The sequence below is a fragment of the Triturus cristatus genome, chromosome 5_1, assembly GCF_964204655.1.
Source record: "Triturus cristatus chromosome 5_1, aTriCri1.1, whole genome shotgun sequence".
NCBI lineage: Eukaryota > Metazoa > Chordata > Amphibia > Caudata > Salamandridae > Triturus > Triturus cristatus.
In genome coordinates this window covers 472,706,491-472,730,789 of record NC_140587.1, presented here as the reverse complement: position 1 = coordinate 472,730,789, position 24,299 = coordinate 472,706,491, and the positions used below count along the sequence as shown (strand labels likewise).

General features: G+C 44.9%; 1 protein-coding gene across 1 annotated transcript in view; it reads left to right on the top strand.

Annotated features, from left to right (window-relative positions):
• Positions 1–24,299, top strand: part of DECR1 (2,4-dienoyl-CoA reductase 1) — a 224,030-nt gene that overhangs the window by 135,390 nt on the left and 64,341 nt on the right. The window contains exon 5 of the mRNA XM_085605309.1: positions 21,335–21,482. Coding sequence (XP_085461435.1) covers positions 21,335–21,482 — 148 coding nt within the window. The remainder of the gene's footprint in view (positions 1–21,334; positions 21,483–24,299) is intronic.

The following is a 24,299-nucleotide window of genomic DNA, read 5'->3' as shown; positions in this document are numbered from 1 at the left end:
CTTAAGATCGCTATCATTGCTCTTAACCTTGTATGTTCACTTTTATGTACAATTAAAGTTACTTGTGAGGAAAATAGTTCCACAACCCTTTTCTAGAGTTCACTGACCCATTCATTCCCCAGGGAGCTGGGAACATGATTGGAGCATTGCTACAGTAAAACTCCCGTAATTATTTTCCATAAAATTTAGGTTTTCCATTATCGTTCTAGCCCATTTTCTTGTTAATTTCAAGCCTTTGTGATGATTATTTTCTGCAGTTGCAGTGGCCCCTTGTCGAGAGAGCAAGAGAATGAGAGAGAGAGAGAATCGGAGAATGAGAATATATATATATATATATATATATATATCCTACTGGCGGTCACCAGTAGGTAGTTATAGTTAGGACCATGTTTCAATAGAAAAATCGTAAACTTTTTTTTTTTCTTACTTGCCTATATCCTTAGCATCGTTCGAAGAATCTTCACAAAATTTGTCAAAAAGTGTCAGTGAGTCTTGTGCATGGAATGTTTCAGGGTGATTCGTCAAGCGGAGGCCGGGAAAAAAGGGGGGAGGGGTAAAAAAAACAAAAACGAGTTCCAATGTTAATTCCTGTAGTAGCTTTGAAAAAGAGTACAGCCCGAATCGCAGGACTGAACTGCACCAAATTTGGCAAGAAGGTAGATTTTTGGTTTGCAGATCACTCGTACAGTTATCCTGTATAAATCCGTTCAGTAGTTGTTGAGTAATTTAAGGGAAAGCAAATAAGAATATCTGGGTGGAGCCTAAGCACAGATCTCATGGTGAGATCTGATTGGCTGCCAATACTTCAACCAGGAACTGTTGGCAGCCATCATAGGACTCCGCTTCAGCTGAGTTCCACAAATAACGGTTAAATAAAAGAAAAGGTGCAAGGTAGGAATACCTTGACCTCCCAGGTGTGGTCGTGGGGTCCCCCTGTGACCCCGACAGTGCCAAAAATCGTATTTTGTTTTTTTTAGCTGTGAACACATGACAGTACCGTGAATCCGTGGCAAAAAAAAACCAACAAGCAAACAAAAGGTTCCTGCACTTTTTTTTTAAATACAGCTCCCGGGTCGGCCATGTTTTGTGCGTATTTTTATTTTTTATTAAAAGGAGGGAGCGCACGGGCCCCTTCCTGAGGGTCATTGAGCCCCAGGAACTACCAAATCCCTGGGGGTTTATTGATGAAAAGGAAGGGGGACACAAGGCCCCCCTCCATGGTCTCTATAAGCCCTGGAGACCACCACCTACCCGGGGCTAAAGAAAGATTAATGGGGGGGGGGCGTGCAGACCCCCATGCCGCGGGGACCACCCCCTCCCCGGGGCTAAATAACATCAACAAGTAAGTCCCTCACAGCGGGATTGCTCAGAACTCATCAGAGACCCCGACCCCTTTCCCAACCACTCTGCACACGATAATGCACTTTCCCGAAACACCTAATAAAACGTGAAAGTAAATATAGCAAATAATTACATGGGCGTCTTAAGTATAGTGTTTATAGCACGTGGCTCATGTTATCCATTACTCAGCGAAACGGTAAAAAAGCTTACATTGCTATGTTGCCTTCTCCATGTCCATGCCGCACTGGAATCAAAAACGTGGTTAGAAAACACGAACTATCCATTGCAAAGTCTTTTATCCTCTCTCAAAAGTACTTGCACCTGTAATCTTTCCAAAGAAGTTTTGTAATCACATGACTACACGCATATGCGTGGGCGCCATCTTAGCGCAGGCAAATAAGCAATTTGAGCATTGCATAGGTGCGTATTCATTGGCGCCATCTTAACACGGGTAAATACACAATTGAGCATTGTATGGGTGTGATGAAATAATGATATACCCTCATTGTGGCTTCTTAACAATATTATACGGATATCTGTATTTTCTTTCATCTTTGAATTAATGTAGGATTAATATATGGATGCAGTCTTTTTTGTGGACTGCATCCAATGTCGAGACATATCCCTGGGCATAGCGGCGTTGCAATAAGGAATCCGTTCACTTAAAAGGTTGGAAGTCAATGGTTTATTGACAAAACAGCCGGATCCATAGCACAGCACCAACGTTACTCCGTTGCTCTCTCTCCCTCTGGAATGAGTGATGCATCATCCAATTCATCACTCCATTCCATTACATGGAGAGTATTCCAATATTCTAAATACAGATCACAACACATCCCCCTCCCAATAAACAAACGCTAACACATGTTAACAATAAAATTCAGATTCAAGAAAACAACAATAAAATAATTACAGAAGATGACACTCTGTAACAAACATAAATTAAAACAGGAAAGGTAAAAATAAGCACAGAACAGCATAAAGTTTCTTTACTATAGCTACAAAAGGGCAGCTGCACAGAAAATGAAGATGACCCTAATGCAACACGTAATCCCTCAATTTGATGGGCACTTTTCTGCACCTAGCAGAATGAGATCTGGATTCCCCTCCACCAAAGGCACCATTACCATCAGAACTTCTTACACCCGTCAATGCAGGTCTGGGAACTCCCACATCCTGGAAATCACCAGAATATCTGACCAGTCTAGACATACTCCACCAGCAATCTGTGTCAACTCTGACCACATTCATCCTGATGGCCACAATGGTGAAAGGACCCAGAAAACCAGATCTACCTTTAAAAGTGTGTCTAGGATTCTTCACAAGCACTTGATCTCCAACACACCACTTCTTGTATTTTACATTCATCCTAGAATCATAACTTGATTTATACCTCCTCTGGTAATCAGTAACCCTGGTACGTCTCATGTCTGCAGACATACCACTGTTAACACTAGCAGGTAACCAACTAGGATTCAACTTGGAAGGAGCTTTCCTCCCCCTCAAATCTTCAAAAGGAGACTGAAGTGTGATAGCATTAGGTGTGGTGCGGTGAGCCCACCAGGTGTCCCTCAAAACAGTACCAAAGGGTATCCTCAACTCCAGAGCCCGCTGAGCACAACTCTTAACCACCCTGTTCATCCTTTCAGCTAACCCATTAGCCTGGGGAGAGTACAAAGTTGTCTTCTGGTGAACAATGTTAAAATCCTTAAGAAAGTTACACATCTCATGGGAAACAAATTGTACCCCATTGTCTGTAACCAAGAACCTTGGAACTCCTTCTGAAACAAAAACATCTTTAAGAAAGTCTATCACCGTTTTCGTGTTAGCCACAGACACACACTTGGTGACCACCCACTTAGAGGTATAATCCACCAGCAAAATAACAAACCTTTCAAAAGAAGGTAACAGTTCAAATGGGCCTACTATATCCAAACCCAACTTCGTCCATACCTTCTCGGGAACCTCAACAGGAGACAAAGGAGCTTTGCTAGGGGTGTGAGACTTATCATTAGCAGCACAAGACAAACAGTCCTTAACCACAGCCTCGATCATGTGATCCATACTAGGCCACCAGTACTTCTCCCTCACCCGAGCTTTTGTTAAACTCCTACCCAAATGACCTTCACGAGCAAGGTTAATTACTTTGTCCCTAAAAGCACTCGGAGGAATCACTCTATCACCTCTCACTCTGTCTGCAAGAGTATCTTTTCTGCGTAATCCTTTAGCCTTAGTCAAGGCTCTTTTCAGGCAAGTGTTGTTATATCCTCTTGCCTTAAAGTCTCCCTCAATGCCTCTCAATGTTCTTTCATAATCATTTTCCTGGCTACAATTACGTCGTGCCCTCACCATTTCGCCAAACGGAATGGCCATAATGGTGGCACTAGGGTGGCAACTGGCCGCATGCAACACACTGTTGCATGCAGTAGTTTTCTTGAATATGTCACTCTGAATACTATCACCCAGAGTGTATAGTCGCAGGTCCAAATATGTGATCTCTGTTTTAGAATGGTTAGATGTCAATTTCACATTAAAGTTATTATCATTGAGATATTGACAATATTCTTGCAAATCTTCATCACTGCCTTTCCATATCAACAGTATATCATCTATATACCGGACATAGAATAGAATGTTCTCAATCCAGTGATGCGCTCTTGGGCCCCAGACATGCTCCATCTCATATAGTCCCATAAATAAATTGGCATAAGATGGAGAAAATCTGGAGCCCATCGTGGTCCCTTGTTGTTGTAGGAACCACTGTTCCCCATGTAAAAAAGCATTTTGAGTCAGTATTAGTTTTGCAATCTCCAGTAACATCTGGGTATGCTCCAAATGACTGGCATTCCTTTTATACAGGAAATATGTCAAAGATCTTAAGCCTTGGGTCATCTCTATGCATGTATATAGACTCTCCACGTCCATCGCAACGAGCGTGAAGCTGTCTATTTCCCATTGAAAATCTTCTAATTCACAGAGTAGTTCTTTACTGTCCCTTATATAAGAAGGAAGATTTCTAACAAGAGGTTGAAGAAACGTATCTATGTACTCCGCTAGATATTCTGTAGGACCGCCATTTCCTGATATTATAGGGCGGCCCGTGGGAAACTTACCCACCTTATGTATTTTGGGGAGTATGTAGATACAGGGATGACGCGAGTTTTGAGCAAAAAGATATCTATATTCCTGATCAGTAATTAGACCAGACTCCCGGCAATCAAATAATTTGGCATTGATGTTACTCTCAATTTGCATTGTAGGATTTGTTTTGAGTCTTTTATAGCATTGTACATTGTTAAGCTGACGGTCTATTTCTGTAACGTAGTCTGCATAGTCCATCAGGACTGTGTTACCTCCTTTATCCGCTTCGCGGATCACTATATTCTTGTCATCTCTGAGTGTGTTCAAACACATTTTCTCTACTTTGGTAAAATTAAACACATGTTTGCATTTACTATGTATGTTATGTGTTTCCTCTAGATGATAAAGATCCTGTGTAAATCTTAGTGCAAATTCATCTATTGAAGCACATGATTGATTTGGAGGTATAAACTTAGAAGTATTTCGTAATCCACTATCCACTGTGGTGTCCTCTACAACATCTAGACTGCGTGCAAAATCGACCAGATCATTAGTTTCCACTTCATCATAAAGTGTTGCTATAGTATGTGACTCATCAATGTCAGCAATGGTAAGATCAGACTTACATGCATTATCAACCAACACATCACGTACTTTTGGATGTTCATCAAAAAATTGTTTTAAACGTAACTTGCGAACAAATTTGTATAAATCAACATGTACATTTTCTAAACATGGTTTCTCAGTTGGACAATAGTTTAATCCTTTGCACAAGACTGACAATTCTCCTTCACTCAAAACTCGTGAAGATAAGTTAACCACATTTAGTGTGTTCGTTTTATTTTCTGTATCACTGCTGTCCACGCTAGGGCTCACAATCTCCTCATCTATTTGGTCTGTCCATTTGCTATCCTTGCCTTTGTACCGGCCCTTGTATTTTTTGCCACCCCTACTTGTTCTTCTGTTTGGTTTTTCTTTTTGTTCCCTAATCGGAACCTTTGAACTTCTCTTAAAAAAACAGATGGTGGTTCTATATTAATCATACTCGAGCTGGGACCCTTGCTTAAATCACTCCCTATTGAAGAGAGGGAAGCAATACTGGACGAAACACTTGGATCTTTAGTGGCCCGTTCAGGGGCTTGAGGCAGTTTGTTGGGAATGTCATCAAACTTTCTAGCAAAAGTAAAGATCCTCCCCCGTTCAAAATCACCCTGATCACGTTGTATTTTTTCCTGCTTTTTATCCTTCAAATAGATTTGATAATTAGCTAACTCTTTTTTCATTATAACATAGTTCTTCTGAATGACATCCGTCATATTGGTGTCACTGATTTCTTTCTCTAATTGTGCAATGTCATCTCTAATCTTTTTAACTTTACGCTCCGAGTTCCGAATCAGAATATCCATCATATTATAGGAGGCCTTATATAGTCTATCCTCCCACTCGCCTAGGTGATCCTCATCCAAATCTTCATAGTTCGGGAAGATGAGAATCCGGAGACCACGTGGGATGCACCTATTTTCTAGGTATTTTTAAAGTGTTGCCCCGTCCCACCATTTGGCGAGCTCTTGTTTTTATAATCTCTCCAAGCGTATAAACTTATTTTTTAGACCTTCAGTCTTTGATGTTTTGGATGATACTTGTACAGTATCATTATTCTTCTTGCCAAATAGGTCTCCCAGTAGCTCCTCCCTGTTATCATCAAAATCCATAGTGACTCGTTATATATAGCTTTTTCTTTTTGGTCGAATGTGCTTCTAAGCTCAAGGATTAACTATATTAACCAAAGAAACAGGGTCAGAGTTTTTAGAGGAAAGCACCGGACGTCACCAATAAATTTGCCTTGTATTAATATTGTGCCTCGGTGCAGTAAGATCTGGGGTGTGACCCACATACACCCCAATTTGGTGGTTAAAAACCACCGTTGCCAAACTACACACTGATCCTGCACCCGAGAGATGTGTATTTATTCTTTACCCAATATAGTGTGGCTTATTGTGGTAGAAACAATACAAAATAACAGTTATTAGGCTTCCCATGCATATATCTATTTATAAACGACGCAAGTCTTGATTGTAGCTTTATTTAATCCATTCTTTATTGAAAATCAATTATCTTCCTTTAAAATCATCAAATGATTGCTTTGCCAACGCGTTTCATCCCTCTTGGGACTTCTTCAGGGCTAAAAAGCAATTTATAAAAACACTATTTACAATTCTTATATACAATATTTGTGTGCTAAAACATTGGTGGACCTCTACATACCACCTAAATAACAATTTATATCACTTTATATATCACAATACTCTACCAATGACAATTACGCATAATTTATGTTTGCGAATGGAAAATATTCTCAATACAAGCTTAGTGGACTGGGGAGCTGCTTTGTATAGTACCTGGAATTTCGCAATTTTAATTTATTAAGGAAGGAACACATCTACTCTGTAGTGCTTTAAAGTAGTATAATAACTGTATTAACTCTATAGTAAATATACTGTGGAGAGGTGTGGCTCACTGGTTAGAGGCGGCAGACCCGTAAGCAGAGAATCGGCCAGGGACCAGGGTTCAATTCCCGACGCGGCAGGGTCGTGGACCAGGGTCAAAACGGACTCGATAATTCTCGCCTCGGTACCTACTCTAACCAGGAACACACTCGGCAACTCTGGGCATTAAGCTTGCCTCATCTCTACAACGGCCCCCCACAGACGCCAGGGATGCCTGGTTTCACCTTGGAGATACCCAGAAAGGGACCATCTCACAGGGATAGCCAGGATGGGTTCCCCAGCGGTCTACAGCGCCGGGACGCCCCGTTGCTGGGGCAGCTGTGCGCTTTACAAGTCTACAACATTTACATTTACATTTACTTACGATACCTCATTCAATTTGGCTGTCTCATAGTCAGTAAATAAATTCATAGATCATATATTAGATCACCCCTGACTTCTAATTTACATCAAGATATTGTCTATGTTAATAAGTCACTTCTAATACTGTGATTCATACCTCATCGGCGTGCTGTCTTTTTTGGTAATGAGTATAGTGCCAGAACAATGTTGACAGCACCGCACGTGAAATTCTGTATGTCTATAAACAAACACAATTGTGTCTTAGCTCCTAAGTTTTGATTCAACACATGTTCATATTATATTCCGACATAAAATCACAGTATATTCAATGTATTAACAGAAAAATGTATCATAGTATACAATGTATTGAAGAACATGCTATATTATTTGTACAGTGACAACATATCAGATCAATAATACATTGAAAAGTGCATGGATTTCTACTCATTAGTCATTAGTATATGCAATAGCCTGTCTCTCATATAAATAAAAAATTAGAAAACACTAATAGAATCGAACGTGGTTCATTTGCATAAGTCTCTGTGCGGTCACTAAATGTTTTAAATGTGGACTTCACTTTATATGTAAAAAGCGTGAATTCATCTCTGGTGTCAATCTGCAAAGTACATAAAAATGTGACCTGTGACTTAATTGTCATCAATCGAAGTCCTATTTCAGTCTTATTCAGTAGCGGAACTTTAAGAGTGCAATACACGAACGCATCCTTTAAAAGATCTTTTGAAGATTATTATTATTGTCCATGTAAAGCAACTTGCTCAATTCGATATATTCGCTTTTTGTTACCATAAAAAAAGTGTCACAAACGACACACCATTTCCAGAGGCTACTGACCTCAGTATTATCACCCATATAGACTCGTATAGCATACCGTTTATATAGCGGCCGGAATACTGATACCTAGTAGACCATTATGTGTGTCCTACCTTTTACCTACACAACACCCTGCCCATAGGGCTAGCTAGGGCCTACCTTAAGGGTGACTTAAAGGGAGTAAAAGGGGAGTTGCAGACTTGGCAACTACTTTAAGTGCCACGTCACGGCAGCAGTAAACTACACGCGCAGGCCCTGCAGTGGCAGCGGCCTGAGACAGGTTTGAAAGGCTACTTAGGTGGGTGGCGCAAGCAGCGCTGCAAGTCCACCAGTAGCATTTAATTTACAGGCCCTGGGTATATGGGATACCACTGTACAAGGGACTTACAGGTAATTTAAATATGCCAAACAGGTGTAGACCAATTTTACCAAGTTTACAAGAGAGAGCGCATGCACTTTAGCACTGATCAGCAGTAATAAAGTGCCCAGAGTCATAAAACCACCAACAACAGGTCAGAAAAAATACAGGTGGAAAGCAAAAAGTTCTGAGATGACCCTGCAAAAAGGGCCAAGTCCAGCACGAGAGCAGGCAGACATGAAGCTGGAGCGCTTCAAGGACTCGCGGGCTATGGCCAATTTCTTGGACCTCTCAGTGCCACCTCACATCAGCCACGTCCGACATATCCCAGCCTCTGTCTTGCGCAACCTGCCCAAGTTGTACAAGGACGTGGATGCATATCATTCCGATCCTGTGGTACTGGTAGCCAGAAGTCATCCGCCACCAACTCCACGCCAGCTGCAGCCTGTAAACCTTCCTAGTTTGGTTCTGCAAGACCATGGGTGCCCAGTTGGAGGGAGAATCCAACATCATCTCCTCTACTGGAAGTCCATAACATTGGACAAATGGGTCTTGCAAATCATTCAGAGGGGTTACTCCCTCCCGTTCCAAACTTTCCCTCCCACTTTATTGCCATCTCATAAATGGCTGGCAGAGCATCATCTTAGCGTCCTCCAAGAGGAAGTTACAGCTCTCCTGGCCAAGGGGGCTGTAGAAAGGGTTCCGATATTTGAAGTAGGCAGAGGTTGTTATTCCCGCTAATTTCTGATACCCAAAAAGAACAAAGTTCTTCATCCTATTCTAGACCTCTGAACCTTCAATCTCTTCCTCAAAAAGGAGTAATTCATAATGCTCCGTCCGGCTCGGGTCTTGCCTGCTCTAGACCAAGGAGACCGTCTGGTGGCGTTGGACTTGCAGGATACATATTTTCACATCCCCGTCCTGCCTGCCCACCGTTACATGCGTTTCAAGGTAGGCCACAAGCACTTTTAGTTCAAAGGGTTTCCCTTGTGACTTACCACCACCCCTTGGTGTTCACCAAGGTGATGGCGGTAGTAGCAGCTCATCTGCGTAGGTTGGGGGGGGGGGGGAGGGATCAGTCTTTCCCTACCAACTGGCTGTTGAAGGCGGCCTCTCCCCCAGACTGTCGTATCCCACCTCCAGACTACGTCAGACCTTCTGCAGTTTCGGACTTATCCTCCCGAGCAGCAAGTCCAAGGGATTCAGGTTATGATACTGGTGTTTCAGCCTTCTTCCTGGATTTCGGTGAACATGACTCTGAGGCTGCTGGGCTTCATGGCCTCCTGCGTATGCGTGCTCTGCAGTGGGACCTGAAGTTCCAGTGGGTTCAGCATCAGGGGGCACCCTCTGACATGGTGCAGATCTCGGAGTGAACTACAAAGGATCTGCAGTCGTGGCTAACGAACCGCGATTGGGTCGGAGACAGACCCCTCTCCCTTCCTTAACCGAATCTCACTGTAGTGACTTATGCGTCACTCCTGGGATGGGGCTGCCATCTGGGAGCGGTGGAGATCTGAGGACTCTGGTCTCCAGCAGACTCTGATCTCTGGCAGAATCCGGACTCCACATCAACCTGATGGAGCTTTGAGCACTCAGACTAGCATTGAAAGCATTCCTTCCCCCTGTCAAGGGGAGTTGGTGCAGGTGTTCACAGACAACACTACCGCATGTGGTACTGCAGGGCAGAGTGGGGTCGTGGACCCTTTGTCAAGAGACCCAGTGTCTCTGGACATGATTGAAACAGCAGGACATAACCCTGCCGGTTCACACCTGGCAGGTTCTCTGAAAGCCAGGGCAGACAAACTCCGGCGTCGATGCTTAGCGGTTCACGAATGGCGTCTCCACTCAGAGGTGGTGCAAAATCTCTTTCAGCAGTGGGGAGACCATTGCTTAGATCTCTTCTCCTCAGAAGAGAACACACAATGTCAGCCGTTCTACTCATTGGAGTTTCCACAGAAGTTGTCACTCTGCTACACTTTTCGTCTCAAGTGGCGCTCAGGCCTCCTGTACGCCTTTCCGCCTATACCACTTATGCCCAGAATGCTCATGAAAATCAGGAACGACTGGACCCAAGTCATTCTTGTGCCTCTGGACAGGCACAGAGAGCTTGGTATTTCGAGCTTCTGAAAATGAGCATTGACCCTCTGATCAGGCTGCCCCATCCGGAGGATCTTCTGTCACCGCAGCAGAGAAGGGTCCTCCACCCGTACCTGTCAACTCTTCTTCTTCTTTTGTGGAGATTGAGCGGCGATAGTTGACCTTCCTCTCGCAGTTTGTTAACTTATATTGCCGGCCAGGCGGCCCTCCACCAAAACAGTATACGCCTGCCATTGGCAACATTTTTTTAAATATTGTACAGAAAAGTCTATTGACCCGCGTTCTTGCTCTCTTTCTGATATTCTTCTCTTTATTCTCAACTTTGCCCAGCAGGGCTCTGCTCTTGCCACTCTCAGGAGTTAACTTTCTGCTCTATACTCTTTCTTGCTGCTGCCTGACCAACCCTCTTTATTGAGGTCCTCTGTTGTAACTCGGTTCCCATAAGGGCTTGTGCATAGGTTACCCCCTTCGCCCTTCATAATGCTTCCGTGAGATCTGAACCTGGTTCTCACTTATCTCATGTGTGCTCCCTTTGAGCCGATTCACAATTGTCCCCTCCGGCTGGTTACCATCAACACAGCCTTTCTAGTGGCAATAACATCTATCAAGAGAGTGGATGAGCTATCAAGAGAGTGGATGAGCTGTTGGCTTTATCATCCAAGCCTCCCTATCTTTTGGTATTCCTGGATAAGGTGTTGCTTCATACCCGGGCTTTTTTCCTGCCTAAAGTGGTGCCCCAATTCCATTTGGTACAATCTGTCATCCTGCCCACCTTTTATGCTGCTGCACATCCCTCTAAAGAGGAGGATCGACTTCACCGTCTGGACCCAAAAAGAGCATTGCTATTCTACCTTGACTGCACAAAAGGGTTCCGTGTGGACGACCAATTCTTCGTGAGTTATGTAGGAGCTAGAAAAGGTCGGGCAATTCTTAAGCGAGCCATTTTGCTCTGGGTCATTCTCTGTATCATGATCTGCTGCATCCTCGCAAAAAGCATCCTCCTGAGGGCATACGGGCCCATTTCAGCACAGGAAAAGCTATGACCACTGCGTTGGCTCGTGGTGTTCCTGACCTGGATATCTGCCAGGCAGCAATGTGGGCATCCCTGCACACATTTGCCATGCACGACTGCCTGGACAGTCCCATCCGCAGGGACTGGCACTTAGCTCATTCGGTCCTGCAGGACTTCTTAGTTTAGAGTGTTTGTCTGCAGCCCACCACCTGGATGCTATGGCTTGGGCATCAATTCAAAGGAAGGAATCTGCAGCTAGAAGTCTCTATCAGATGAATACGTTACCTTTGGTAATGCATTATCTGGTAGAGACTATATCTAGCTGCAGATTACTGACAGACTCACCCATGCCTCTCTGCTCTGCTGACACATTTATAGTGATAGTGTTGCTCCCTTTTCAGGGCCATAGTTTGGGAACACACTACTTAGTTCACTTCATGGTTCTGCGCTTCTGGTGTGGAAAGTCTTGTAAAGTAACTGATGTCGGCACACCTGGGTGGCGCCTTTACAGGTCACGGCAACGCCACATCCAGTGCCGTGTGGAACCGAATGGAGCCACCTGATGGGTGCACAGGATAACTGCTCACACAAGTTTCCGGATCTAGTCTGACGCCTGGGAAATTCAAAGCTAAGGAAGCTGCAGGTAGATATTGTCTCTAACAGATAATGCGTTACTGAAGGTAAGTAACTTGTTCATTAGCATCCTTGCTCTGACAGAGAAGAAGTTGGACCAAGCTAGAGAGGAGTGAGCAGAGGCAAAAACAAGAAAAAATGGTGGCAGCGAAAATGAGGAAGATGATGAGATGCCATGGGGTTGGTGGGTTTGATGTAGAGGGGTCCACATTGACAAATGGCTGACTGCATTTGAAAGGGCCCTTAAGATGAGAATGGCCCACCCCCCAGGGATAAGCCTAGGGAAAAAAGTATATAAAAAATTAAGAGTCCTCTAAAGGTCCACAAACACCTGCACGGGGAGGGGCCCTGAGCCAGTCCACTTTCAAGAGTAGGGGGTATCAGGGGAAGTCCTATGACTCTGCCAAGGCAGAAAAAGTTCCTTGACCTTATGAAGGCAGGGATGTGTTATGACTGTCTTCAGCCAGACACAAGAGGAAGGATGCCGTCTACACAAAGAAGCCACTCACATGTGGCAGTCCCACGGGATTGGCATTGTTTGTGTGGGGGCGGAGATTGTCCTAGAGATGTAGAAGAGTTTAACAGAGGCAACCTCTGTGTCCTTGAGTTGAAATTGCAACCCTGGCCGCCTTATCTCCCAGTATGGAGAGGTTCAGGCAAAGGCCTTAAATCATTGGAACTGAGGCTGAGGCTATGAGGGATACAGAAGATCATGTGACTATAATTTTAGAGAAAGTGATCTCCCCAAGGCAGATCAGACTTGATGTGTATCATCAGGTAACCTATGCGGACAGCAGAGCCAAACTCCATCCCATGACAGTGGTGAGTTTGCAATGGGGAGGTGTGACAGGCCCTAAGAAGTCTTTTGTGTCTCCTGCACTCCAGTAAAGTGTCTTCCCAGTAGAGTCACTACTGGGAAATTATATTGAAGCGTCTGACTGGTGAGGGGTGGTGAGAATGGTTCATGCTAGGATGCAGGATCTGCCTGAGTTGGGTATGTGCTGTGACCAGGTCACAGACAGCATAGAATGGAAATGCTAGACATTTGGAACCTGGAACAATGGGCCAAGCTTCCAATGACCAAGAAAGGGACACAGCGTCTAATGAGCCAGCCCAAAGATCTCCAGAGGTGTAGGAGGAATCTGAGCCTGAGGAGGGGGATCTGAACTCTAAGGTAGGGATTCCACCCCTTTCAAGATCTGTCTGGCTTGGTTGAATTGACAGGAACGTGTGGACCCTTCAGAGAGGAGTTGTGTCAGGAACAGAGAGATGGTCCCTCTCTTGAGAGCCTGAGGCAAACCGCCTCCAGGCAAGAAAAGGGTGGTGTTAGTGGATTACACAAAGTCTACTGGGATTAGGGAGTCGTATGTACTAAGGCCAGAGACCTCAAGGAAGGAACGACCAGGAGGTTGGAGGTCCCCCAAAAGTATAGAGAATTCCTCCTCACATTGAGCCACAACATCCCATTGGCGGGTCAGAGTAAGACATGGACTAGGTTGTTAACCACTTCAATTGGCCCAACATGTCCACCAAAGTGAAGGATTTTTGCAGCTCATGTTCAACCTGTCAGGCCAGTGGCAAGAGAGGGGACAAGCTAAAGGCGTCCTTGATATCATTGCCAGTGGTTGGAACCCCCTTTAAGAGGCTGGGGGTGAACATTGTTGGTCCCCTAGACCTACTAACTGCATCAGGGAACAGATTTATATTGGTGGTAGTGGACAATGCCACAAGATATCCTGAAGCAATACCCATCAGGACAGTCACTGCTCCTTCAGTGGCTTAGGCCCTACTTGGTGTGTTCACCAAAGTGGATTTCCTAAAGGAGGTGGTTTCAGATATAGGCACAAATTTCATGTCTGGCTATCTGAAGGCGAAGTGGCAGAATGTAGTGTTCCCTACAAGTGCACCACCCCATATCATCCCCAGACTAATGGTCTGGTGCAGGGGCTCAATAAGACCCTGAAGGGCATGATCATGGGTTTGTCTGACAAACTCGGGAGGAGATGGGACCTTCTCCGCCCATGCCTACTTTTTGCATACAGGGATGTGCCACAAAAAGGAGTTGGCTTCAGCCCCTTTGAATTGCTATTTGGACACCCTGTAAGAGGGTTTTTGTTTCTGGTGTGAGGGTGTTGGGAAGCCAAGGACTATGTGCCTGATTATGTACTAGGCTTGACATTTCACATTGCAGAGTACAAGTGCAAAGCAAGCAGTATACTGGAGGCCAGCCACGAGCTCATAAATCTCTGGTAAGGCTACTATGCCTGAGTACACTCCAGGACAATTGGTGTGGGTGATGGAGCCTGTAGGTCCCCGGACCCTCCAGGACAAGTGGACTGGGCCCTACACAATCCTAGAGAAGAAGGTTAAGGTTACCTACCTGGTAGACCTTAGCACCCCCAGGAATCTCCAACAGTAACTGTGTCAAAGCTCCAAAAATGTGACCGAGTCAGAAGGTAAAAACTTGACTACCACTAACTGTATCCCTTAGGTATACAGTCGGTGGTCAGCAATAGGGAAAATGGCGCTCTAAGGTCTATCACAAGTAAAAATCAGTTATGGCAGGTAATCTGGCACGGTGCATAAGGTAGGGAAAAACCACCAAATCCCCAAGTGTGTGGCCAGCAGACCACTCTACTATATATACCAGTCCTCTGCACACTTTTAAAAGTAAATACATAAAGTTTCATCAAATATCACAATGATGCTTGTCTTTGTATTTTCAGATGTTTTTAATTAAAGATCTTAAGCCTTCTTAGCCAACACGTGTTTTGTCGCTGTTACAGGGGATTACCCCGCGACTTCTTCAGGACTTGGGTCAGTTTCAAGTAGTCTCTTAGTTGCGGTGAAAATTCCAACCCGGAAGGGGTTCTAACAATTTCTGCACCTGGAGAGGTAGACTATTTAGTCTTGTGTCCGAATATCTTAATGTGCTTCCAAGTGTGAGGGAGTTTCTTTCAGAACTGCCCCATCTGGCAGTATTAGGTAGAACCCCTTGAATCTCCATGCCGTGGCGTTTTCGCCGTGCACATCTGCAGTCTGCCTAACTGTATCCAACCCACTCTCCCTGTAAACTTTGGCTCTGCCCCAGTGAGCGTAACCAGGTGTCCCAAAGTAGCGCATTGGCTTTTAGGCCCTAGAAAGTGTTTATTCTTTAAAAATTCATATCTCCAGTTCCCTACATTAGATTTTTGTCATTTTAATCATAAAAATATTTCCTATTTATGTAAACTAGTGTCGGATTTTTATTGTATGTTTTGCCTTACTTATTTTATGTATTGGTGTTTTTAAATGCTTTACCCACCTGTCTCCTAAGTGAAGCCTACGAAGGGTTGATGGCTTTGAGCAGGCAGGGAGCGAGGGAATAATTTGAGACCTTGACTGGATCTTATATTGAGATTGTGGCCTAATTGCTAGTGGTAGGTGCCTACTTAACCCTACTAATAAACCACATTCCAACACCATATAAATTAGGGAACAGCCAAACTGATTTTGCACCAAATGGATGTTGTTTGCACAGGCAGTTCAGCCAGTGTTCTCCTTTGATATTCTTTAATTGTACCATGGGACTAAAGGCCTGTTTAGAGTTGATTGATTATACAAATCCATCACATCAAGTGCTGAGGAAAATTCTAAATCCAGAGAGAATCGACCCTATGGGCTGGGGCGTAACACAGGCCCCCGCATCCCCCGTGGGGCAGGGGGGCCCCCGAGCTTCAGGGGGCCCATCAGCACAGTACTTAAACCTGAGCGCTCAGTTTGAAATCCGGAGCGCGGACCCCTGGGTACATTGCAGGGGGGCCCCTTAAACTTTTGTTTCGCCACTGCCTCTGGGTAGTACGGAGGAGTAAGTTGCCTAATGACTGCCAGTATTTTTGAATTTGTAGACTAGTAACTGAAATATTGTATTAATTATTTGAAATTTATGGTTTATTTCATGTCCGGGTTTGTTTTGGTGTAAATTATAGGCCCTACAAACTCTCCGATCGGTTGAATATGACAAGAAAAATCATCAGTGGCCCACTGTCTGCTGATCGTCTTCCATCATACCAAAAGCAGCAGCGTGAGTGATATCAAGCATGCCACACAACCAGTACCAGGGAGGACCTGGCTTGGTAATTCGGGCTGGACTGTTCCCATGAGGCACAGGGTCAAGACTGATTTGCATATAGCCAGGTCTAAACGGGGGTGGCATGGTGAGCAAAAGAATGATGGATTTAACCCAGATCTCTTGACTGGGGGTGAATGTTTTGATTTGTTCTGCATTCCGTCCATCAATTGTGTGACTTTTGCTTTCTCGCCCTGACTGAGGTATGAGCCATAGTCAAGCAGCACTCACAGTCCTAGTCAGTGTAAGGCACCAGCAATCCCCAAATTAACCTGTGCTCACCCTCTGGTAGCTTAGCACAGAGCAGTCAGGCTTTACTTGAAGGTAATGTGTAAAGTATTTGTGCAAACAGTGAAAACACCAGACAAATAGATCCCACTCCTATTTAAAAAAATAAAGGATATTTTACCGACTAAACAAGACCAAAACTACAAACATCAAATAGGAAATTGAGTTATGATTTTTTTTAAAAGAATAAACTATACAATATTGCTTAGAAGCAATAAGTTTTTACTTGGGGTATCTGGTCGCGCTGTACCAGGACAAAGCCTAAAGTTCAGACTTACTGCGATGGAGCGTGAGCTGGCGACAGGGACCAGGGTTGGCTTGCTGAACAAAAGTACATTGATCCTGGATGCGTTGATGTCGAGGGATGCATGGTGCAATTGAAACGATGTGTTGGTGCCAATCCATGCAGTGGCGGCTATGTGCTGGTCCCGGTCCACACAGCAGCAGCGATGCGTCTGTTCTGAGGAGCACAGGGTCTGCGTTGCAGAGTTCTCCGCATTGTGATCATGGCTGCTGTCAATGGAGATGCGCAGACATTGCACCTGGTAGAGTGTCGCGCAGTGGTGGTTCCAAAGGTGATGTGTCGGGCCGAGCCATGCACCAGAGGTGATGCACAGGTTCTGGTCACGCAACAGAAGCGATGCGCCAGTTCTGATCCACGCACCGGTGCCACTGTGCCGGTTTGAGTGAGGATGTGTGGGATTTACTGAAGCAAGCATTTGATGCCTCCCTTCCAATGGTCCAGGACTGGAGTGGCACCACTTGGCAGGGCAAACTCGCAGATGGCAGAGTCGAGGTGCAGAAATGGGTATGTTGGAAGTCATATGTCCCTGAGCCTTCAGATCAGGAGGCCGGCCAACTAGCCATTGTAGTCCCTCTGAGTTCAGTTGATGCAGATCCAGTCCTTCTCACCCAGGCAAGAAGGCAGCAGGCAGTGGGTCAACAAAGTGAAGGAGGATCTCAGCCGAGTAGCAATCTAGCAGAGTGGCAGTCATTTCAGCAGCACACCAGTCCTTCTTCCTGGCAAAGAATCCACAGGTCCAGAAGTGTACTGAAGTGGTGGTGTCTTAGATCCAGTATTTATACCCAGTTGTGCCTTGGAAGTGGGGGAAACTTCAAAGGCATGTGCACAGAGGCCCTGTCCGTTCTATCCTGTCTCCAGACTCACTACAGGGGACTATGCAGCCCTTTGTGTGTTGGCAGTGCACAGCCCATTCAGGTGAAAAATGAGGCTTTGTCCAGCTCCTCCCTGCCATCCTGTCCGGGTGTCCTATCAGGTCACCCCTAAGCTCCCATTGTGTGAATGTCTAGATGGCATACACAAAGCCCAGCTGTCACCCACCCTATACATGTGATCAGAGACATGCTGCAGGCACCAAATGGCTAAGGCAAGAAAATGCCCACTTTCTTACTACCAGGACATGTAAAACTTAGAAGTACATGTACAACTTTTTAAATGCACTACACCCCGCCCTTGGGTTGTACAGGGCCTACCCTAGGGGTGACTTATATGTATTAAATAGGATGTTTGGGCCTGGCAAGAGGTTTAGCTTGCCAGGTCGAATGACAGTTTAAAACTGCACACAGGCTCTGCAATAGCATGCCTGAGACATGTTTGAAGGGCTGGCACAATCAGTGCTGCAGGCCCACTAGTAGCATGTAATTTACAGTCCCTGGGCACATGTAGTGCACTTTATTAGAGACTTGGAAGTAAATTAAATATAGCAATTGTGAATAAGCCAATGTTACCATACTTTAGGGAAAGACCACAAGCACTTTAGCACTGGTCAGCCGTGGTAAAATGTGCAGAATCCTAGGGCCAGCAAAAAACGAAGTCAGTAAAAAACAGGAGTTCTGAAGGCAAACAGTTTGGGGAAACCACGTCTAGGATGCCATTTCTAACAACCACACATCAACAGCATTAGATGTCATTGCAATCAAGTCATTGGTTAGACGTATCCAAAATTATAGTGGCCTGCCATCATCCTTTTTTAGATAAGCCTAATGTCCGACCCGCCCTTATACCTCATAGCAAATGGTTTTGGTAGAAACCCACTAGTAGCAAAGGTAGAAAGTGATTGATGCCAAGAAGGAAGTGGAGGTGATGGGTTGTCAGTAGCAGTGTCCACCATCAACCTCACCACTGACGGAAATAGTGGCATCTGGTGCTCATGACACAACCAGTTTAAACAATTTGGAGCTCTTCCCCTTCAATGTTAAGAGTCGAATAAAGATGGTGGTGGTGCTGACAGCAGCAGGTAGCGGCATAGTGATTAAGGGCTAGGGCAAGTCCTGATGCACCGGCAGCACAGTAGCAAAAATGGAGGCTGTAACCACTACCTCGCCATGTTAATTGCTGGACACAGTGGTTGTACCTTTTCTTCTTGAACCTGCTAGATGTCAGGGTGACTCCTTCCTGTAGCTACTGTGTTGCTAGTTTCTCTCGAATATCGCTTGGCAGGAACAGGTTTGTCCCTGAAGGATCTCTAATTGGAGACAAAAGCCTAAGAACATAAAAAAAAACAAGCTGGCAAGGATCATTCAAGATTGAGAATTGTAGATGGACCTGGCTCTCACAAACCCCGAACCAGAGTAGATGAGGACCACATCCAGCAGAATTAGAAAATAATCCAGGAGGAGCTGAAGATGTAATCCAGGATGTACAAAACCTCTGAAGAAAATATCAGGGATAGATTTAAAATACTTAGGGCAAGGAACTCGCTGACAAAAAGTTAGACATTTCTGCAGTGCAAGGTATTAAGAGTTCCAAATCCTGATAAAGGGTGGGTCAAATTCAGCTCACTTAACTTGCTCCTAAGCAGTGAGTAGAACCTCGTCACATCAGGAAGAGCAATGGCTCTCCAGAAATCTGTGTAATATGCGCTTGAGTAAAGTACCAACCAATGTTTATTGTGTCTGACTTTTAGCAAAGCTATACAAACGCTGCTGGTAACTCTTGCGATTGATTTGATTCTTCCAACTCCACTTTGTTAATTAAGAGAGAACTTCTCTATTGCTATTGTAAAAAAAAAAACACTCGGGAAGGAATCCAGTTATGAAAAAAAGCTGTTCCTGTGACACTCTTCAATCTGAAGTGTACAGAACAGTGCTGGCTGGCATCGTTTGAAAGTGGTAAGGCATATCACCTGTCTGGAAACACAGCATGTAGCACAGTGAGCAGGTCCTCCGGGGTCCAGTGTGTTCAGTGGTTGTTTCTTTTTTTGAATGAGGTCAAATAATGCATTGTTTTTTACAAAATTGCTAAAAGGCATATTTTCTGAAAGGGCACTCAGGAAAAATCCCAGAACTTCCATTGTGTGTCAGCTAAGCCCGAATCTTCTTGTAAGTGCTGCAGAGTCACCTGCCCCAAAACACATTTTAGTAAATGGTGTCAGAATAGTGCAATTTTTAGAAAAGTGACCCTAAAAAGGTTTTAAACGAGGTGATACAGAAAATGCAATTAAATGCCTATCATGTACCTTAGCATCGCCCTACAATCCATTTCTTTTTCATTTTGCTTATGTCAAGTAGATTCTCAATAATATCTTATTACTGACAGTCTCATTCGAAGGAACCAGGTTAAAAAATAAAAAAGACACCAATTTTGCAATCTCATGGCAGTGCACTGCAGACTTAGACAGATATTACATCCTTATATAGCTATGCTGCCACTCAGTTGACGCAGACTTTACAGGTTAGGGCAGCAGACATATTTCACTAATGCTATAGATTTGGCCACTAGTACTATTTTTCTTGCAAATAGCTGTTTTGAATACATTGTTGAAAATGTAGTAATTTTTCCCCAAACCTCGGATTGTCAGCGTGTGAAAACGCACACATTGTGCTGTAAAATACACATTTAAAAAGAACAATTTTTTCCTGAAATACCACATTTTTAATTAGACCATGTTGGATGACTGAACGTCAACTTATCATTCTCCTTAAGTATTCATATTTGCTACTAAAATACTTGGATAGACTTTGACTGACATGCCCATGTATCACAATCTATGTCACCGATGCCTCCAATGTGCCAATAATTTCCCTAGCTATGATAGTTCAGCAGCATACCAAGGGTGAATGTACCCAAGTCATAGACGCCTCCTGGGAGCCATGAATTACCATCAGTGTTCTAAGATATGGGAGGATGGAAACCATCTCTAGTAAGTGTCTCAGAAGCCTCTCTTAGGTGAACAGGAAGTCAGTGTAACTCAAGGTGTCTTGCTATCCTGCCTCTGCGTCATTCCCTAGATTTGGGATTGTAGGAGCATTAATAAGTCATTTTAAACTTTTAGCCATTCTGCTACCATGCACTACCAGTCATGTGCTTACAGGCAAGTAACCCGAACAGTCAGCCCTACTCCTTGAAGGACTTTTCTTGCTTTCATGTTCTCTTCCTAAAAAAAAAAAAAGCAGCGGCAAGGCAAACGTGAGCTGCACTTTCGATGGGCAGCTTGAGGGAGCATTGCTCTGGTCCTGCATAACATATTTTACCATGACAATTCCTTCAGGTGAAGGAAGCTCTGGGGTTAGGTCAGGTAGCGGGTCATCTTTGTTGGTTATGTTTGGAGAGTTTTGTGTACCACCCTGTTTGCCTCCCAGGTGAACTTCGGGTTCATCGTTCAACTCTTTTCCTTATTGCACCCTTTGTGCCCTCTGTTCTCTCTGTACTGTTATTTGCTTTGCACACATACATTTTTTGCAATATTCATGTTAATGTCTTCCATCACTGCTAGGTTGTCATAAACAATGCCGCTGGAAATTTTGTGTCGCCATCTGAACGACTGTCCGCAAACTCCTTTAGAACCATTACAGAGATCGTCCTGAATGGCGCTGCTTATGTCACACTGGAAATTGGGAAGGAGCTGATCAAAGCGCAGAGAGGTAAGTAGCACTGGCTTGGGACCACCCATACACAACCTTGACGCTCCTTTGTCTGCCTTACGTCCTGCCCAATGCACTGTACTCTGCATCAGCAAAGTTTCTTTCATGAACAACTATGCCCATCCATCTTCAATGGCAGCTTCCACCCAACACGTTTTTGGACATTGACTGACTCACTATACAAGATCCATGAATTGTCCAAGTTATTTTTTCCAGTGAAACTTCTGTTCCTTTCTTCTAACTTTAGAAGCTAGCATGGGGCAGCCAACATATTGTTCCTTCTAGCCTACATTCCGACACATTGTAAACGGAAGAGGAGCTGACGTTACGTTGTTTGTTGGTAGAGCACTTATGCCAATGCGTTCTCTCAAAGTAGCAGAGCAACATCCAGCATAACTCAAGAGGGCGCATACTCCTTGTATGACATGTCACATCTGAAGCATAGTATAGAAACCTTCCACCTGCCGGCTGCTTGGTGTGAGCACAGTATTTCATGCATGCCGGGAGAAGATGGGAAGAATACTGGAATAGTTAGTCAGAGAGAATAGAATAGGAATTTGTAATATGGCGGCACAATCTGTAATCCTCTGTCCTTCAGGAGACGAGATTGGGCAGTTTTCAGGGACATCCAGAAGCAGTAATTGCAAATAAAACAAAGACTTAAAGACATGGAGACGTCATGATGTTAGTGGTGGGGGAGTCTAGAGGAGGCTGGTAACAGGACATCTGCCAAAACCCAGGCCATGTTACTATCTGCCCACCTTTACCCCATCTCGTTTACAGTTAGTATGGGAGTGATTCCGGTGAAAGAATTGTAGCTGGAGCAATTGGCAACCTCATTTCAGCGGTTCTGGTGCCAACAGCAGTGATGGTGGTTACACTGTTCAACTTAAAGCATCCTCTCTCACATTATTCATGCGGGTGAGCCTATGACCGCCGAGGCTTCCTGGGGAGAAAAACCTTCTAACTGGTGACCACGTGCTGGGAATTAACTCCTGTCGAGAGGGAAGCATTTGGGGAAGTGGTGCATAAGCCAGAAAAGGTCTGGTGTGGTAACAAGAATGCATCCTCGTTTGACCCCCCCACTCTTGTGGCGGGGCGGTGCCTCCATTACAACAGGAGTCGCGAGACAAACTTGTAGTGAGGCATTAATGGTGAAAGGTCAGTAGAAGGGCTGATGGCATGATTTTTTCTATAAGTGTGGTTTTTTTTCTTCTTAAACCTCTCTGTTCTAAACCCCAAACGCTGCTCTCCTGACAAGACCTGCTTATGCAGAGATGCACTGCCTTGTCCACTGTGTCAGAGTAAGGGTTGGATGGCTCACTGGGCTTCCTGTTGTGTACAGCAGCGCTCTTCCACGCTGGAGAAGGCCTAAAATCACACTTGCAAGTGCGAACGTTCATTTTGTCTCACTGTGAGAAGTTGGCCTGGCATACGCTGTCTCCTAGTTATAGGGGACACCTTGCACCAGTCCAATTCGACTCTTATTGATGATAGGTTTAAGACAACCTTTAAAAAAAGCTATCCTAGTGGTAGCTGTGGAGAGCAGCCTTCAGGCTAAGTCTTGAAGGAGTGTTAAGCTTATTGTTTTACCATAGATAACCTCTTGAATGACCAAATGAAAGAGTAGCCCACACAGGTATACATATAAAATATATGTATTTATTCTAGACAGAATCCCACAAGTTTCTTTATGAGGCTGAGGCAAAGTTACAATTCAAACAAGCATTGATAGATACAATAAATAGCACTGGAATCAGAGGGCCCCAGGGGGGGACCAAACCATATATTAAAAAAGTGGTATAAGAACCACGACAATTCTACAGACAATGCCTAGGGCATTTAGGATCGCTGGCCCCTTAAGAATCCACCCCAGGTTATGAGGAAGGGGACCCACAGGAGGCGCGTGCAGTGGAAATAGCTGCTATCGGGATCTCTATTAAAGCCTTTGGAGAATGTCGCGGTTTGATTTAAACAGATTAAAGTCACTTCTAGCAGGAGTTCAAAGTTAAAAACTTAGAGTTAAGCTTTTGAGGAGCCCACTACCACGAGAGTACCGAGGTACCACTGTTACCTGCCCCAGGGAAGCCGGGTGCAAAGGTCGTTTTCGATGTCTGGTCGCGGGCTGATTTTCAATGGGAAAATGTACAAAACTGCTGCTAGCCAAAAGCGTCGATGATGCCGTGAAGATTGAAGTTGTAGATCTTGTAGAGAAGAACCTGAAAGCAGAGGGGACAGAGTCTGGGTCACGGCACAGTGACCAGGGAGCTCAAAGGAAAGAGCCCTTCAATGTCGGGTGCTTCAAGTGAAAAGAGGTGTAGCTTGGATCTGCAGCCACGGGCTCCGGGAGGCTTCAAGGAAGGCCAGCTTTGGGAGGGCGACTGTCCCACGTCGGATGAGGGTCGCTGTGGTGTTAGTGTCCGGATTGGATCCACTAAGCCTTGGCAACCGCAACCCACGCAAGATGAACAAATCAGCTACTGGTGCAGACCCACGAGGTCTGTGAGAGGTCTCCTTTGGAGAGACTGTAGAGCAGGCCTGGAGCAACCAGGGGAACTCTTGGAAGTCGAGATTGTCCTCCGCTCTGGCCCACAAGTCGAGAGACAAGGGACTGCGGAAGGCAGCAAAATGGAGTGCGTAAAAGGGAGCCCACGGGCCACTGGAGGGGGCTAGGGCGCTGATCTTTGGCACAAATGCTGCTTGGTGGTTGGCTCAAAAATGGGCCAAAGCACAACTTCCCCACTGGTCAGGGTTGTGTGCTATGCAAGAGGTGGCCGGTGTCCTGGGGTATTGGGAATCTCGGCACCCACGCGGTCC